The sequence below is a fragment of the Phodopus roborovskii genome, unplaced genomic scaffold (genome assembly GCF_943737965.1).
Source record: "Phodopus roborovskii unplaced genomic scaffold, PHOROB, whole genome shotgun sequence".
Classification (NCBI taxonomy): domain Eukaryota; kingdom Metazoa; phylum Chordata; class Mammalia; order Rodentia; family Cricetidae; genus Phodopus; species Phodopus roborovskii.
In genome coordinates this window covers 2,171,728-2,188,663 of record NW_026126517.1, presented here as the reverse complement: position 1 = coordinate 2,188,663, position 16,936 = coordinate 2,171,728, and the positions used below count along the sequence as shown (strand labels likewise).

The following is a 16,936-nucleotide window of genomic DNA, read 5'->3' as shown; positions in this document are numbered from 1 at the left end:
TATAAAAACTAAACATATACAATATCGTTCTTCCACATAAAGAATTAGAATTTTAGTCTTAATTCATTGGGTAATATTTGACTGTGGTAATAAAGTTTGGAATTGAGATATCTATAATAGCTTTATTCATATTTGTCCAAAAATCAGAAATAATTCTAACTCCTAAGATAATCTTCTCAACTTTTATATTTGCATATCCTTTATTTGGGGCACTAAGGTCCTGATGTGGTGAGAACTGAGCCTGGGCTCAGGAAGGTTAGGCAAGGGCTCTTCCACTGAGATGCATCCCTAGAACACTAATGAACATTTATTATTTCTTTCTTCTCTTTTCCCTTCCTTTCCCTTCCTGTTGTCTTCCTTCTTCCCTCTTCCCTTCCACCTTCCTTCTTTCCTTTTTCTCTTCCCTGTTTCTGTCTTGGCAGAGTCTCACTATGCAGCACATGCTGACCTCAACCCCATGATGCTTCTGTGACAGCCTGAGTACTGGGGGGTTAGGGTGTGATCCAGCTTGTTGGAACTCTACATATTACAATGTCATTTGAATCAGTTAACCTTCCCAATTCAATAAAGCAATGTGCTAAAACACATGTGTGGGGGCTGGAGAGATGGCTCAGCAGTTAAGAGCACTGGCTGCTCTTCCAGAGGTTCTGAGTTCCATTCCCAGAAACCACATAGTATCTCACAACCATCTACAGTAGGATCTGATGTCCTCTCCTGGCATAAAGTTGTACATGCAGATAGAGCATTCATATACATAAAATAAGTAAATCCAAAAAAAAATACATGTGTAGATTTAGATTTTAAATAATCAAATCCTACCAAAACTTCCACTTTGGTTTGGAAGCAACACACTTGTAACCCTGACACTTGGGAGAATGAGACAAATGGATCACCATGAGTTCAAGGCCAACCTGGGACACATAGCATGTGGTGATTTGAATAAGAATACCCCGTACAGGCTCATATATTTGAATGCCTGGTCAACAGGAAATGGTGCTACTGTTGGGGGAGCTGTGTCACTGGGGTGGGCTTTGAGGTTTCACAAGCCCATGCCAGGCTTTGTTCTTATGGATTAGGATATAGCTCAGCTCCTTCTCCAGCTCCATGCCTGCTGCTGTGCTCCCTGCCATGATGATATTGGACATACCTCTGAAGCTGCACGCAAGCCCTCAATTAAATGCTTTCTCTTATAAGAACTGCCTTGGTCATGTGATCTTCACAGCAATCGAACAGTGATTAAGACATAGTAAAACTCTATCTCGGGGAAAAAAAAAAAAGGAAGGAAGGAAGGAATGAAGGAAGGAAGGAAGGAAGGAAGGAAGGAAGGAAGGAAGGGAACTACCGTAAGGACAAGGTTTCTATAAATTGCCAAGGTCCTCTGGACTCCCAAATAGCTGTGATATAGACTCAGTGTTCTGCCACACCATTAGGCCAAAGAGCTGGGATGGTATATATACACCATATCCACCTAGGGCACCCACATTCAACCACTTTCTGTCAATGGCAGGGCTGATAAAGACTTTCCTACCATCACACTCAACCTCCAGAAACAAACTGGCATTTTTGCTATTCTTCAAACAGTCCAAGAAGCTTCAAATTGTCATTTTACCTTCCCTCCCCTGTCATTAGTACTGGCAAGCGAGTAGGTATAAAGAAGTCAGTATTCACCTTTCACAAAAATAACAACTTTAAATAATCATGTCACTTAATTTGCAGACCCTCTGGGACTGTCTTTACAGCCCTCAAGAACTAAAAGTTTTACATAGCACAATACACAAGGGAATTTAAAAGTGATATTATTTTATAAGACTTGAACCACAGATTTTATAAATGCTATGTACATGATAAAACCTAGCACAGGATAAGAGTTAACCCTCTACCAGCTTGATCTGACTTCTCACTATAGACTCATAAAAGATCTTGAGACACATGAGGAATTCTCCAATGTTCTACAGCACATACATACCCATGCTTAGGTGGGAACAGAGTCACTGACCTTAGTCTTCTCTAGCCTTAGTCTCTGATATTTCAAAATATTTAAAAAAAAAAGGGGGGGGGGTCAGCATGGCTTACTGGTGAAACAAGAGCTATCAAGACATCCATTAATTCACTAAGAAGAAAATAGCATAAATCCTTTATTAGCAGTGACAGGCCTCAGATATGGATAGAGGTCCCTGTTCTGACTGATCCCGCAGCTGTTTAGCCTCAAATAAACACACTTCCACTTATATTAATTATAAACTGTTTGACTGATGACTCAGGCTTCTTACTAGCTAGCTCTCTCTTAATTATAAGTTCATAACTATTCATCTATGTATTTTATGCATGGCCTTATCTTACCAGAGAACTCCCAGTGTGTCCTATCTTCATGGCATCTCCCTAGCTGCTTCTCCCTGCCTTCTTCTCCCCAGAATTCTCCTCCTTTGGTAAGCCTGCCTATACTTCCTGTCTGGCTACTGGCCAATCTGTGTTTCATTCATCAACCAATAAGAGACATCCCCATCACACGAAAGACACGAAACTGGTTTTTGGCAGCTCCTGTGCCCCAGCAGAGCACACCAGTTCACTCTCTGGATGACAATCAAAGACTCCAGCTGGCTCTGGGAGCAGCCTCTCTACAACCACCTGTGGCTACTAATATGTGCCCTTGGCAGACAAGAAAACACCTCCACTTTAGACAATGTGAAGTTATTTGGAGTTTGCCTCAATAGGAGGCAGAAGGCCTTATCCTCCCATTCACTATTTTCTTTGGCAGGTCTTTTTATCCCAAAGACTTCATGAATTTTTATTTATGTGACAATATAATCCTATACAAGTTTATAGAAGTCATTTTATTATTTGAAATATTTTCCACTATGCTCATATATAGCATTGGTAAAATTCTGTTCACTTCCCCAACTGACAATTATACTTCAAACATATTGGAACTTTATATAGTACATTCTTTCTACCTTAGTCACAACTGAGGACTAGTGTGCCACAAGACCTCTCTAATCTACACCATGACACATTATGTCTGCGCTGTGACATACATTATACTTCCTTGATAAAGTCTACCTTTCTTACATTCCATTTGACTCAAAAAAAAAAAAAAAAATCAAAGTAGAACCCTGGAGAAGTTAAAGGAAGTGAGCATTCACACCACTTATAGGGAAGGTTGTATCAACAATTCAAAGTAGAACCCTGGAGAAGTTAAAGGAAGTGAGCATTCACACCACTTATAGGGAAGGTCCTGTCAACAAGCCAACAGCAAGAATGGGGCACACCTGTAATCCCTGCATTCCGTCATCTGAGGCAGGAGGATCACAAGTTTGCGGGTAGGTGAGGCTACACGGTAAGACTCTTATCTCAAAAAAGGAGGTTGAGGATGTGCTTAAGTTGATTGAAGGTGGCCTGAAACAGTGTGCTGTCTGGGTGGTGATGGTGCACGCCTTTAATGCCAGCACTAAGGAAGCAGAGGCACATGGACCTCAGTGAGTTCAAGGACATCTGATCTACAGTGTGAGTTCCAGGACAACCATGACTACACAAGAAACCCTGTCATGAAGAAACATATGTTCTGGATTCAGTCTACAGCACTGTGTGGTACTTTGTATATGGCTGTAATTCCAGCACTCAGAAGACAACAGTAAGGTTGGGAGTTCAAGGTCACCTTTGGCATTATAATGTAAGATCAGCCTGCACTATGAGATCTTGTCTCCAGTAAAGTGTTAAAAAGTGAAGTACTTCATATTAAATATTACAGAATTTAGATAGTGTTTAAAGCCAAAACCATTTTGATTCGTGAGTATAACAGGTAAGCTGGAATGTCATATTACACACTTAAAATTAATAACAAAAGGATAAATAATGTACAGAAGGAAGAGATACAAACTTGTTTCTATTGCCAAGCTTGATTTGTATGAGTGCTACAGCTGGACTAATGGAAAATAATTTCAAGTACAGATAAACTCAGGAGGCCTGACAATCATGCCTACTTCATCAGTAGGCATGTGGTAGCAGTATACTGTGGTAGCAGTTCACATGCGTCTTAGTCAGGGTTTCTAATGCTGTAATAAAAAACCATGACCAAAAGCAACTGGAGGAGGAAAGGGTTTATTTTGTCTTACAACCTATGGGAAGGAACTCAAATAGGGTGGGAACATGGAAACCAGGAGCTGATGCAGAGGCCATGGAAGAAGGCTCTTATTGGCTTACTCTCCTGGCTTGCTCAACCTGCTTTCTCATAGAACCCCAGGACCCATCATCCACAACAGGCTGGAACCCTCCCACATCAATCATCATCAATCATCAAGCAAGAAAACACACCATAGGATATTTTCTCAACTGAGAGTCCCTCGTCGAAAATGACTCTAGATTGTGTCAAGCTGACACAAAACTAGCCAAGACAACATGTCTACTGAAGAGAAAAAAAACTAAATTTCAAAAATTGCTTAGATTGATGGCACAATGTTATTTGTTCTTAAAACTACCCCAAAGCCTATGTGTACACATGCTGATGCACTATGAATATGAAATGTCTCCCACAGGACTGTGTGTGGAAGGCTTGGTCCCCAGGTGCTCACATTATCTTGAGAGATGGTTGAAAGTTCAGGTGATGGAAACCAGTTATAGGACACTGGTTACCAGGGGCATGTCCTCAGGAAGCACGCCATGGACCTTCATGTGTCCTTCTCTGCTTCCTACCTACCATGAATTGAACTATTTGCTCTACTCGCACTTCTTACCATGATGCTCAGCCACATCAGCTTCTCATTGCAATAGCAATGAAGCCACCCACCATGGACTGCATCTCTAAAATTGTGAGCCATGCCCTTTCTTCCTTTAAGTCATTTTTCTCGGGTATTTGTCACAGCACTCAGAAGTCTAACATATGAGCTTTGTCAAACTATGTAGCTATTTTGGTTAAATTTATTAATAGTACTCATTTAGCACCTACTATGTGCCATTGACTGCTTGACACTATATAAACAGTAATAGACTAAAGACTTGGACTCTGCCACCATGTGGGGGGAAAAGTCTACCTCTCCTTCCTCTCTTGGACTCTATACAGACTTCTCTGTAATTAGCAAGGCAAGAGAATGGGCACGATAACAGGAAGGTGTGGCTTTGGGATTAGATAGCTCTGTCTTCACATCTCTCTAAGACTTGCAGCAAGAGCAAGAGCCCCACCCTCACCTCTGGTTTTGCACTCTGAAAAGTGATAACTGACAATAATAATAAATGCAGTATCACAGCATGTAGGAGCTGTGATGGTACTTCACTTTCAGATAGTCTTCACCATTAATAAATGTAAAACTTCCTGGTCAAAAATCAAACTCCAGCAAACAAAAACTCTGCAAGGCAGTGAGTGAGATCGTAAGAAACAGAATAAGGGCTAGAGAGATGACTCAGTGGATGGAGGGCTTGCCACAAAGCATGGGTCCCCGGGGACCATGTGAAAACCATGCATGGGGCAGTAAAGAGGTAGACCCCTGTTGGATCAGTGAGCTCCAAGTTCAGTGGGAAACCTCATCTTAGAGAGTAGGTACAGAGAGTAACTGAGGAAGACACCTAATACTGACTCTTGTTGTCTAGGCTCCACGCATTCTTGCACACACCCTGAGCTTTTACACACACATATACAAAGGAAGAAAGGAAGGAAGGGAGGGAGGGAGGGAGGGAGGGAGGGAGGGAGGGAGGGAGAGAGGGAGGGAGGGAGAGAAAGAAAAGATTGTAAACGAAAGAAATAATGTGACTATATCAACACACACATTAAATCCAAGAATACTCTGTAAAATAATATTCATATAATTCTATACTCACACAATATTAGTAAACGATAACCTCACCAAGTGTCTGCCAGAATCATTCCAACTTAACTGAACTAAGAAATTGTATAAGGTACAAGCATTTTTTCAAATTCATCAATGGGATCAGCATCAATAATAATGTGTATTAAATAAACAGGCAAATGATAGACAAAAGCAAGTATCAGCTAACAGGAAGCAAAGGTGTGAGTTCCAAATCTTTGAAAAATGTTCCCCAACAGCAGATCACATGAGGTTTCCAGGTTGCACTTGGTGACGCCAGCATCTCCAAACTCCACACTAGACAAGTGGTGGGGTCATAAGTAACAGGCTGTGAAAATATTTCTAAAATCCCCAGAATTAAAAGACATTGGATCTAGAGGTGGATTAGACCAGGCAGAGAACCAGAAAAGCCCCCCACCAAAAAGATCTCCTTTTACCAGCTCCTTGTCAGACAAGAAAAATAAAGATGTTACCATTTTGCTGTTGATCCATAAAATGAAACAGAATAAGACAGAGTATTAATTGTAAGAAAACAAAGCAGGCACTGTTTACAAAATCTCAGTGGATGGTGAATCACGGCAACCCAAATCCACGTAACATGGACAATGTTTTAAAAGGATTGACTAGTTTGAGAGGCTAGAGAGATGGCTAGATAGCGGGTCATTTGTTACTCTAACAGATGACCCAGGTTCCATTCCTGGTACCCACATGATAGCTCACAATCACTGTAATTCCATTTCCAAGGGATCTGACACCCTCTTCTGACCTCCACAGACACCAGGTACATACAGTACACATTCACTTCATACATATAAAACAGTCATATACATAAAATTGAAAGACAATTCTAGTCTACAACCACACTGCCCTGAACACACCTGATCTTGTCTGATCTTGGAAGCTAAGCAGAGTTAGGTCTGGTTAGTTCTTGGATGGCAGAAATAATAATTCTAAAGAGAAAAATAAATTAAAAACTAAAAATCTGTCCCAGGCTACTATGGAAATACTGTGTAATGGACCCTTTAGAGAAATGTCTGTTAGGAAGGCTTTGCCTGCACGAATGGGTCATAGAAGAAGGTAGTTTGGGTCCTTTGCTCTTCCACCTCGCTAGTACCACCTATGAAAAACAGGCACGGACCAGACCTGACGACACAGGCCTCATCATGATCCCAGCAGCATGAGATCCCAAGTTCAAGGCCAGCCTAGGCTATGATAAGTTTGAGACCTGTCTTAATCAGAGTTTCTATTGCTGTGATAAAACACAGTGACTAAAGCCAACCTGGGGAAGAAGACGTTTAATTCATCTGACAGCTTGTAGCCCATCATTCAGAAAAGTCAGGACAGGAACTGAAGCAGACGCCAGAAGAACACTGTGAACAAGCTTGAGCCTCAGCTCCTCAGCCTACTTTCTTATAATATCAAGGACCACCTACCTGGGGGTGGCGCCAGTGAGCTAGACCTACCCACATCATTGATCAATCAAGAACATGCACCTCTGGCTTTCCTATGGACCAATCTGGTAGGAGCATTTTCTCAGTTGAGAGCCCCTATTCCCAGGTGACTCTGGCTTGTGTCAATTGACATAAACTAGCCAGCATAGGCCCAGCCCAGACAACTTAGTGGGACCTGTCTCAAAATAAGAAGTCAGAAAGAGGACTGAAAGTGCAGAACATTTCCTAGTCTGTGCAAAGCCGTGGGTATAATATCTAAGATCACAGAAAATAAACCTTGTATTCTGCATAGCCCGGACATTATATCTCTCCCTCATTTTCAAAATCAAAGTACATAGATATTTTCTGTAAATATAGTCATATTCGCAAAGGAATATTTGAAACACGTGGACCCATAGAAAGGAGGTGACGGAGTTAGTGCTAGCTGCCAACACAACCCCTGATGACTGAGGATGGAGCAAATGCCCCCCAAAAAATGTCCACCCTTAGCTAATCCAGAGTAACTTTGTATGTTTGGAATGTAGCTTTCTCTCCACCACTGAACAATGCTTATCATGTAAAGCCTGATGCTGTGTCAAATGAAATGCAAGGAGAGTATGATAAATACATTGAAAGAATTATTTCTTGAAAGTTTTTTGAGGCAGCGTTTCACTATATAGTCCTGGGTAGGCTGGAACTCACTATAGTGATTAGGTTAGCCTCAAACCCACAGATATTTGCCTGCCTTTGTCTCCCAAGTGTTGTGGGTAAAGGTGTGTACCACCATGGCTGATCTTAACATTTTAAAAATAATTATTTTTATTATCCCAAAAATTATGTAAATATGGGTGGTGGTGGTATGTGCATGTGAGAGCAGGTGCTGGCCAGAGGTGGGCATCAGAGGCCCTGGAGCCGGGGTTCCAGGCAGTTGTGAGGTGCTGCCCTGGATAGTGGGAGCTGCCGAGAAGCCCTGTACATGGACAGGAAGGACTCTTAATGGCTGGACCATCTCTCCAACCCTAAAAGGGCATTTCTTATTTTAAGAAAGCTTTGTAGTTGTATGTCTGTTGGTCATCAGTTGAAAGTAGAAAATATTGAAACTTATTTTAATTTACAAAAAAACTACTTGAAAACTATGACATTAAGTATTTATTATGTATACATTTTTTTCCTGTCAAATCTTATTCTAGAAGTTAAAACTTGCATTTCTTTTAAGATGGCAAGAAAGCACACAGAAATCATGTAATAACACACACATTTATATTCTGGGAAAGTCATGTTGAAATGTACATGGTGTACATCTATTGAAGCTCGGGGTCTTGGGGGGGGTAGTTTGTTAGGTCCTACACAGGACCTTGTGTGGCCACACTCTGACTCAGAACCTGCATTTATAATGGTCTTATGATCCAAATGCAAATTAAATGCCAGGTACACAGCTAGGAAGAATTCCCATATTATAGTTTATCAAATATTACCTAATAATTTTGCTTTAGTATTCAAGTTGTAAATACTTCTTTGCAACTTGAATACTCATTTTTAGTCAAAGGAAGAGATTTCAGGATAAAATGTTCTCATTTGTGATTTTTGTTATTTTGTTTTGTTTTGTGAGGCAAGCTTCATGCCAGGGCCTGCAACTCCTCACCCTCCTGCCTCCCCTGGAGGACCTGGACTACAGGGCTACCACTTGAGGCTGAACACCTCCTCTTGGTCAGAGGCAGACCCAAACTCAAAGTTGTCGAGGCCTGCCATCTAGTGGCCGCTCATTGAGGTGCACAGCCCCAGTGTCTTCTCACCTAGACTAAACCCTCAATTGTCTGCTTAACTCTAACTTTCAAGTTAAGAGAATGACTATCTGTCTCTTGAGTGGTTCCAGCATGCACCAGGAGGTTCCTAAGCCAACCCCAACTACACAGCCAGTTCCAGCCAGTTCCAGCCAGTTCCAGCCAGTTCCAGCCAGTTCCAGCCTGGTCTAAATGAGACCTTGTCTCCAAAAAAAGCAAAATATACAAACAAACAAGCAGCACAGACAGCAGCACACTCACTGCCAGCGATGTGCAGGTTAATCTCACAAGAGACATCCAGCTTGGAAAGGGATTCCTTTAAATGAACACAACTTGGGAGTGATCCGGCTTTTTTTGGCCCAAGTGTTATACATTCTACTGCTTAGTTCATATATCAAGAAAAAGAAACATTTTACAATCACTGACTCAGTATCATTTTTTCCAGTGTTGGGTACTGAATGCGGGACTACACCTACAGTCCCTCAGGCAGAGCTTTGTTTCATGACAGGGTCTAGTCCAGCCCATGCTAGCCTTTGATTCACAAAGCTGACCTGGAACTCCTGACCCTCCAGCTTCCACCCTCCTCCTGTAAAATGTGTTATTCTCAACCAAAGAAAAGTAAGGCATGTCAGAGTGGCCTTCCAATTTTGCTGAAAGTCACTTTTTAGATTCCAGAGCTAAGAGGACAGGCTCACATGAGCTCCAGGTGAGGCCTTGTTTTCAACCCTTCTTCATGAGGAAGAAAATGCCCCTTCACTCAAAGCTGAGCTCCTCCGGTCAAGGGCAGCTTCAGAGAAGAAAAGCATGTAAAAATTAATAGACTTACATGACATGACAACCTTCGCGAGCAAATGAAGACCAGAAGGACAATTTTACCTGGGAATTTTTAGCCCACATTGGATGAAGACGTCGTCACGGAGAAGTGTGACGGGAAAACTGGATGTGAGCTGACAGACGCAGGAGCAGGAGATCAGCTTGGCTCCCTGTCAGCACCTCCCCTGTGAGCCCTCATTCAAAGACGATATTCCTACACCTGACATTGGGAGCCCACCTCTCACATGAGCCTTATGACCTGCAGGGGTGGCAGAGGTACAGGGGCGTCATCGATCTGCCTCAACCATGTCACTAGTGTGCCGGATTGGGATGGGGAAGGGGTTTGGTTTGCTCATTTGTTTTGCTGCTGCTGAGAATACCTAGCCTCATAAGCTAAGCATGCACTATCAGTGAGCCACACACCCAGCCCCACGGGCCTGCATTTCAGAAGAGGAAGTCCTGAGCCCCATCACATCACTCTGAAAGTCACTGTGAAATCCACCAACAGTGTGACACAGAAGCAAAGAATGTGCTGATCTTTGCTATGTTAACTTGGTCTAATGACAAATAAAAAGTTCAATTCGATCTATACACCACTTAAAAGGGCCAAAGCACTTTTCTTCTCATATCATAACTGTTTGGACTCGAGATGTATAGTAATTTTGTTCCATTATTGGTGGTTTTGAACACTATCATTCTCTTATTCCAAGCTATCTAACCTAGGCTAGTCTTGAATCCATAGCAATCCTCCTGCCTTAGCTTCCTGACTACTAAGAGTAAAGCATGAGCCACCACACCCAACTAGATCCATAGAACTTAACAACACATTTTGGTGATTAGGTGAAAACAAACAAACTAAAAACAGCCAAGCAAGTGAGGGAGATAAGGTCCTCCAAAGATGTCAGACATTTTTAAAGCATGGCCATCAATTTGAAAAGATAAGGATGGGAGGAAGCATTTCCTTGACAGTTCACCTCTCACACAAAGCTGAGTCTTCCTCTCCTGTCTACATTTAGTTGTGTCCTCCTCAAGCAATCCCAACATTCCTGTTACTCAGGGAATGAATTCTACAACAGGTCAAGTGTTTGATTTTTATCACTTCAGTTATACAACCTTTACTTGCATCATGAGCAAACACAATCAAGACTTGGGGGCTGGAGAGACAGCTCAGTGGTAGAGAACATGTGTTGCTTTGGTGTTAGGTTGGTTTAGAGATTTATTTTTTATGAGTTAGTGTTTTGCTTGCATATATGTGCACCCCTTTATGCCTGGTGCTAGCAGAGGCCAGAGAAGAGGCTTCAGGTCCCCTGGAATTGCAGTTACACATGGTTGTGAGCCACCATGTGGGTGCTAGGGACCAATCCTGGGATCTTTGCAAGAGCAGAAAGTGCTCTTAAACAAGGAGCCATCTCTCCAGCCACACTTGTTGCTCTTACCAGCCCCATATGGCAGCTCACAAGTGTCCAGTTCTGGGAAATCTGATGCTCTCTGGCATCCTCAAGCACCTACATGCACATGGTGCACATAAACACACACACAAACACACACACAATAAAAAATGAATTTAAAAAAAAAAAAACAAAGCTAAAATTCCTAATCACATGTTCTGCAGGTATTATATGTTTATACATGCAAAAATGACCACAAAATCACACGTTACTACCACAACCCAACACCACCAGCTCCTCTCAACCAGGTTACAATGCAGGGAAAAGACATGAGCTACAAATCAGAGCCCTCTTGTTCAGCACCCTGTTGAATCTGAGGTCCTGGGTCTAGATGGACATACTGCAGGAAGCCAACCTTCCCCTTTAGTAGAGAAAACATCCTGGAAAAAATTGCTCCTGTACTGGACATGCCATACTACTTTTCTGGTAATTATCACCACAACATCACCGCTATTTACATGGCATTACAAGTAATCTAGAAATGAGAAGACACACAGAAGAAGACTGCCATGATCCTAGCCATGGACATTTGTGCAGAAGAGGACCACTATGAGTTCAAGGCAAGCTGGACTCACACAGTGAGATCCAGGTCAGTCTGGACTACAGTGTGAGAACAGACCTCAAAAATGCATCATACATACATACATATTATGTACGTACATACATACATACATGCATACATACATACATACAATAAAAACCAGCAAGCATGCATCTGGAGGTTATGGTATATGTAGCCTAGATGCAACCAATATCCAGGGACTTGAGAATCTGCTGGATTTGTTTTGCACTGTGAAGAGGTGGCAGCTTTCCAGGAATCTATCCCCAAGTCCAAAGATACCAAGGGCACCTACTTGATAAAGGTGATATCCTCGTGGAATTTGGGAGAGACACCTCTCCTCTCAGATTGCTGTCCTTCATGCCAGAGATCATGACAATGAGCAGTACCAAGTCTACATTTAAATCCTTGTAGGTCCTCATTTCCAGGCTATCTTGTACAGAAAGAATCCATGGGCATTCCCAATATGAGAGGCTGGGTAGACCGGGTTTTAGCCCCACCCCCCTTTGGAAGGGACAGCAGAGACTATTACTAAAATCAACATTTCACAACACTGAAAGTTGCAGGCACCCAGCTCTACCACAAAAGAACTCACTTTTAATCAGCTTGTAAGGCAAACACTGTAGAAAAGGTACTGTCTTAATTACTTTTCTATTGCCATGGAAACACCATGGCCAAGGCAACTTATAAAATAAGGCATTTAACCAGGGGTTCATGGTTTCAGAGGGACCATTACGGTGGGGAGCATGGCACCAGACAGGCAGGCATGGCACTGGGGCGGAGAGCTCACATCTGACCCACAAGCAAAAGGCCGAGAGAGCTAACTGGCAATGGCATAGGCTTTTGAATTCTCAAAGCACATCCACAAGTGACACACCTTTTCCCACAAGGCCACACCTCCTAAACCTTCCCAAATAGTTCCACCAGCTATGGACCAAGCATTCAAACATATGAGTTTATGGGTGCCATCCTTATTCAAACCATCACAGCTATTTAGAAAGAACACCAAAAAACAGATAATACAAATCATGTGAATATCAAACATATCCATTGCTAAATATATACTTTTTAATTATTTTAAGTATCTGAATATAAAACTTTCACTAAAATATTTAATTATTTAAAATTCAAACCACAAAATATTCCATTGTAATATGATCAAAGGGTATAAATCTACCACTTGAAATACCATATGCATAATTCGAAGAAAATTACCTTTTACACCGCCAAAGGGTCCATAAGTCATATTGCAGGCTGTCCTCTGAAGATGGTGTTCATACATTAATTTTATCTGATATTGGTTCCCATGTTCTACATTACCCAATGTTCCTAAAGGAGAAAAAAAATAATAAATGACTACTTTAAATCTGTTTATACTGTTTTATATTACTTTCTTCTCATCCTCTATATTAACTTTAATTAAATTGTGGTATTAAAAGTAACAAAGTAGTTAAAAAATAAGAACAATTAATACACTGATCAGACAGAAAACCAGCACAATTTTAAGAAAACAATTAAATCTCAGCTAGATTACACTGTTGGAGAAATAATACTGTGGGGAGCGTTTTGTTATATATTTCTATTAGACACATCTGAGTAAGGTGTAATTATTAAAATGACAACAAGGTCTTTCAATTTCAGTTGTAAAATAAATGCAGTTACATTCCCTCAGTTATAAACAATATAATAGGAGAGTAAACAAATGACAGCTTTGAAACAACTCCTTTTCTTGTCCACACTATCAAAATACCCAGGCCCTCCAAACTTGGTGACCTAATTTTTTAAACTAGGAGTTGAACCTAGGTCCTTGTACTCACTGGACAAGTGGCCCACCACTCGGCTACATTGCCAGCCCTTATATTCTAATGGGGAAGCCATCCGCACTTCCTTCAGCAAGTAAATAGAGCAATGTGCTTGTCACAGGCACAGACACAAGGACAAGTTGCAGGGTGAGATCAGGCAAGAGTGAAGAAGACTGAATGAGGTGTTGGGAAGAGAAGGGACTTAGAAAGCAACTTTTCCATAACAAAGTATCTCTCAAAATGCAAATACCACAGATGATGCTAAAGTAGTTCAAAGCAAAAGAAATGATCAAATTGATCATTAAGACCTTCTAAATTTGCTGTGGCGAGAAAAGGATATTCTAAGGGCAGACCATTACACATGAGCATCTGTAGTTTTGTGGTTGTTTTTTTAAGGAGTTGGTCTCTAAGTTCAGAAAAAAAAATTGCCAACAAACCTTGAAATTGTGAGAAAATATATTTTTCTACATTTTAGACTAGAAGCGCCTCCTCCCCTCAGAATCACAGTATTGAAACCAGGGCGGCATCCGTCAGATACTATACCCCAGCTCCTGGTGACCTACCACTTTAAAGAACTTTCAAGGAAACAGTCCTCCTCCAGGGAAGGTCCATGGATACCATCAATGACAATTTCTCAACAGAAAGTAGCATCAAGAATATGCTGCTGCCAGCAAGACACAAGGGTGTGACCTGAAGCTCTCGGAAGGGGCTCTGTGTCTTAGTTGGGGGTTTTACTTCTGTAATTAAACACCATGGCCATAAACAACCTGGAGAAGAAATGGCTCATTTCATCTTACAACTTTCATGTCCCACCACATTGCTAAGGGTCAGGAACTCAAGACAAGAACTTGGAAGCAGTGACTAACAAAGAAGAAATGGAGGGGTTCTGATTGCTGGCTTGCTCTCCACCATTTGCTCAGCCTGTTTTCTTAAAGAACCCAGGACCACTAGCCCAAGAGTGGTACCACTTAAAAGATCTGGGCCCTCCCACATCAATCATCAACCAAGGAAACACATCCCAGGCTTTCCCACAGGCCAATCTGCCAAGAGTTTTCTCAGCTGATATTTACTCTTTCCTAATGACTCTACCTTGTGTCAAGTTGACAGAAAACTAACCAGCACATTGTTTCCTTATTAAAGATCCTGGAAACTGACCTTGGCTAAGTAGAACACCATGACTGTGGAGATACACTTGATCATTCATGTCTGTGTGTGCTCTATTCACAATGCTAAGAAGTAGAATTAGTCTAGATACCTATCAACAGATGAATGTGTACTAAAAGGTGGTACATATAACAATGAAAGTTTAGTCAGGTATAAAGAAAATTAAAATTTACAACGAATGGCTGCTGGTAGCACTGAGAATCAGTAAGCATTGAGTGCCTGACCCTTAAAACGGCATTTATACCACTTCTTGTTTAGGACCCAAGGAACATCAAAGAAGAGAGAGCACAAAGAATTTAAGAACCAGATGATAAGAAGAACTACTAAATGCTATCTTCAGGAAATGGCACGGCCATTATAATCATGATCTTACAGTGGCCATGGTTGCCTGCACTGGGCCTGTCAACAGTCATGCATCAGGGAGGGACTCAAGAGTCCAATACCTCCCTGATGAAAAAGTAGCTACTATTATTGGTGAATTCTGGAGGAGGAGCAGTTACTCTCTTCCATTGTGCAGCCACTACTGAGCACCAAAAGACAGGCCCCAGTGGATAGTTACAAATCCATGGTTACTGTGCCATCTAGTTTTTATGCTAATTTGACACAAGCTAATGTCATCTGAGAGGAGGGAACCTCAATTGAGAAGATGCCTCCATAAGATCCTGCTGTAGGCAAGCATACCTGTAGGACTATTTCTCAATTTGTGACTGATCATGGAGGGACATTGTGGGTAGGGACACCCCTGGGGCTGGTGATCTTGGATTCTTTAAGAAATCAGGTTGAACAAGCTATGAGGAGCAAGACAGTGAGCAGATCCCCTCCATTACCTCTGCATCAGCTCCAGGTTCCTACCCCGACCACCTTTGATGATGAACAGTGATATAGAAGACAAGATAAGTAAACCCTTTCCTCCCCAAGTTGCTTTTGGTTATGCTATTTCATCACAGAAATGGAAACTGCCTAAAGCAGTTACTGGGAAGACACTGATTAAGATCAGTGGGTCACAAAAGAAAGACGAGCATGTGCGAAGGTAACTTGTAGAGAAGAGGACAATAAGAGAGGGCAGGAGAAAGTAGCCAGAATGGATTATATACATACATGATATTTTCAAAAATTAATAATGAAAATATTATTATACTTGCAGAGGTAAAATTTTTTAATAGTCATTTTTACTATCAAGCACTTTCACTGTCCTACCTACCTCCAGACTTTTCCATAAAATGTTTGGAATGTATTGCCAAGCTTGACATGCCATCACCCCACACAGCCTATGAAACTAAGGAAGTAATAAAGACAGCATTTAAACCCTGGAGATTTCCCAGTCCTTTCTCAAGTCCACCCATCCAATGATATCCCCACCATGTATTTCATGATTCATTACTTTGTTTTCTTGGATTGTAACTAAACCAGTGCATAACTTGGATCAGAATAAACTGTTCTCTTATTTCCCTAACGCAGAGTTATGTCAACACTGGCATATACCTATAATCTCAGGTAATCCTCAGAAAGTTGAGGCAAGAAGATGCCTTGAGTGCAAAAGTGTAAAACTATTACTGGAAACATAGCAGGGATGCAGAAGGAGGAGAGAAGGGGTAGAGCAAGGAGCAGGGGAAGCGAAGGGAAGGGAAGGGACAGGGACAGGAGATGAAAGATGGAGGAAAGAATAAGAAAGCAGTGGCAGAGAACAACCATTTCCCCTGAAGTGGCAGAACATGCCACTCTCCGAAAGGCCCTTTGCATCTGGTCTTGAATCTCTAAAAGTAGAACTTCAAGCTTTCCTTCCATAAAATAGATTAACGCCTCCATTTTCCTTTTTAGGACAGGGTCTTTCTGTAGCCCAAGCTGGTCTTGAACTCACTCATCCAGCCTCTGCCTTCAAATGCAGTGACAGAAATAATAAAATTGCTTGCATTTAAAAAAGAAAAAACACGTAAGATTCTGCCCTTAGATATACAGGTGTAATATACTCATTATGTATTATTAAAGTCTATATAAGGCAACCTATATTTTTAAATATCTCCTGAAATTCTCCAAGAATACCCAAGGTAACAGAAAAAAATTATAGCACTTCTAATAAGTGTGCAATGCAATTTTAGAAATGCAATCTAGAGATGCTTAAGTAGCCCAGAGCCATCACACAGTAAATA

At 41.4% G+C, this 16,936-nt stretch overlaps 1 protein-coding gene across 4 annotated transcripts in view; it reads right to left on the bottom strand.

Moving 5' to 3' along the window:
* Bbs9 (Bardet-Biedl syndrome 9) overlaps window positions 1–16,936 on the bottom strand; it is a 456,449-nt gene that overhangs the window by 405,428 nt on the left and 34,085 nt on the right. For all 4 annotated transcript variants that reach the window (XM_051196851.1, XM_051196854.1, XM_051196852.1 and 1 more), the window contains exon 5: window positions 13,039–13,152. In XM_051196851.1, the coding sequence (XP_051052808.1) occupies window positions 13,039–13,152 (114 nt within the window). The remainder of the gene's footprint in view (window positions 1–13,038; window positions 13,153–16,936) is intronic.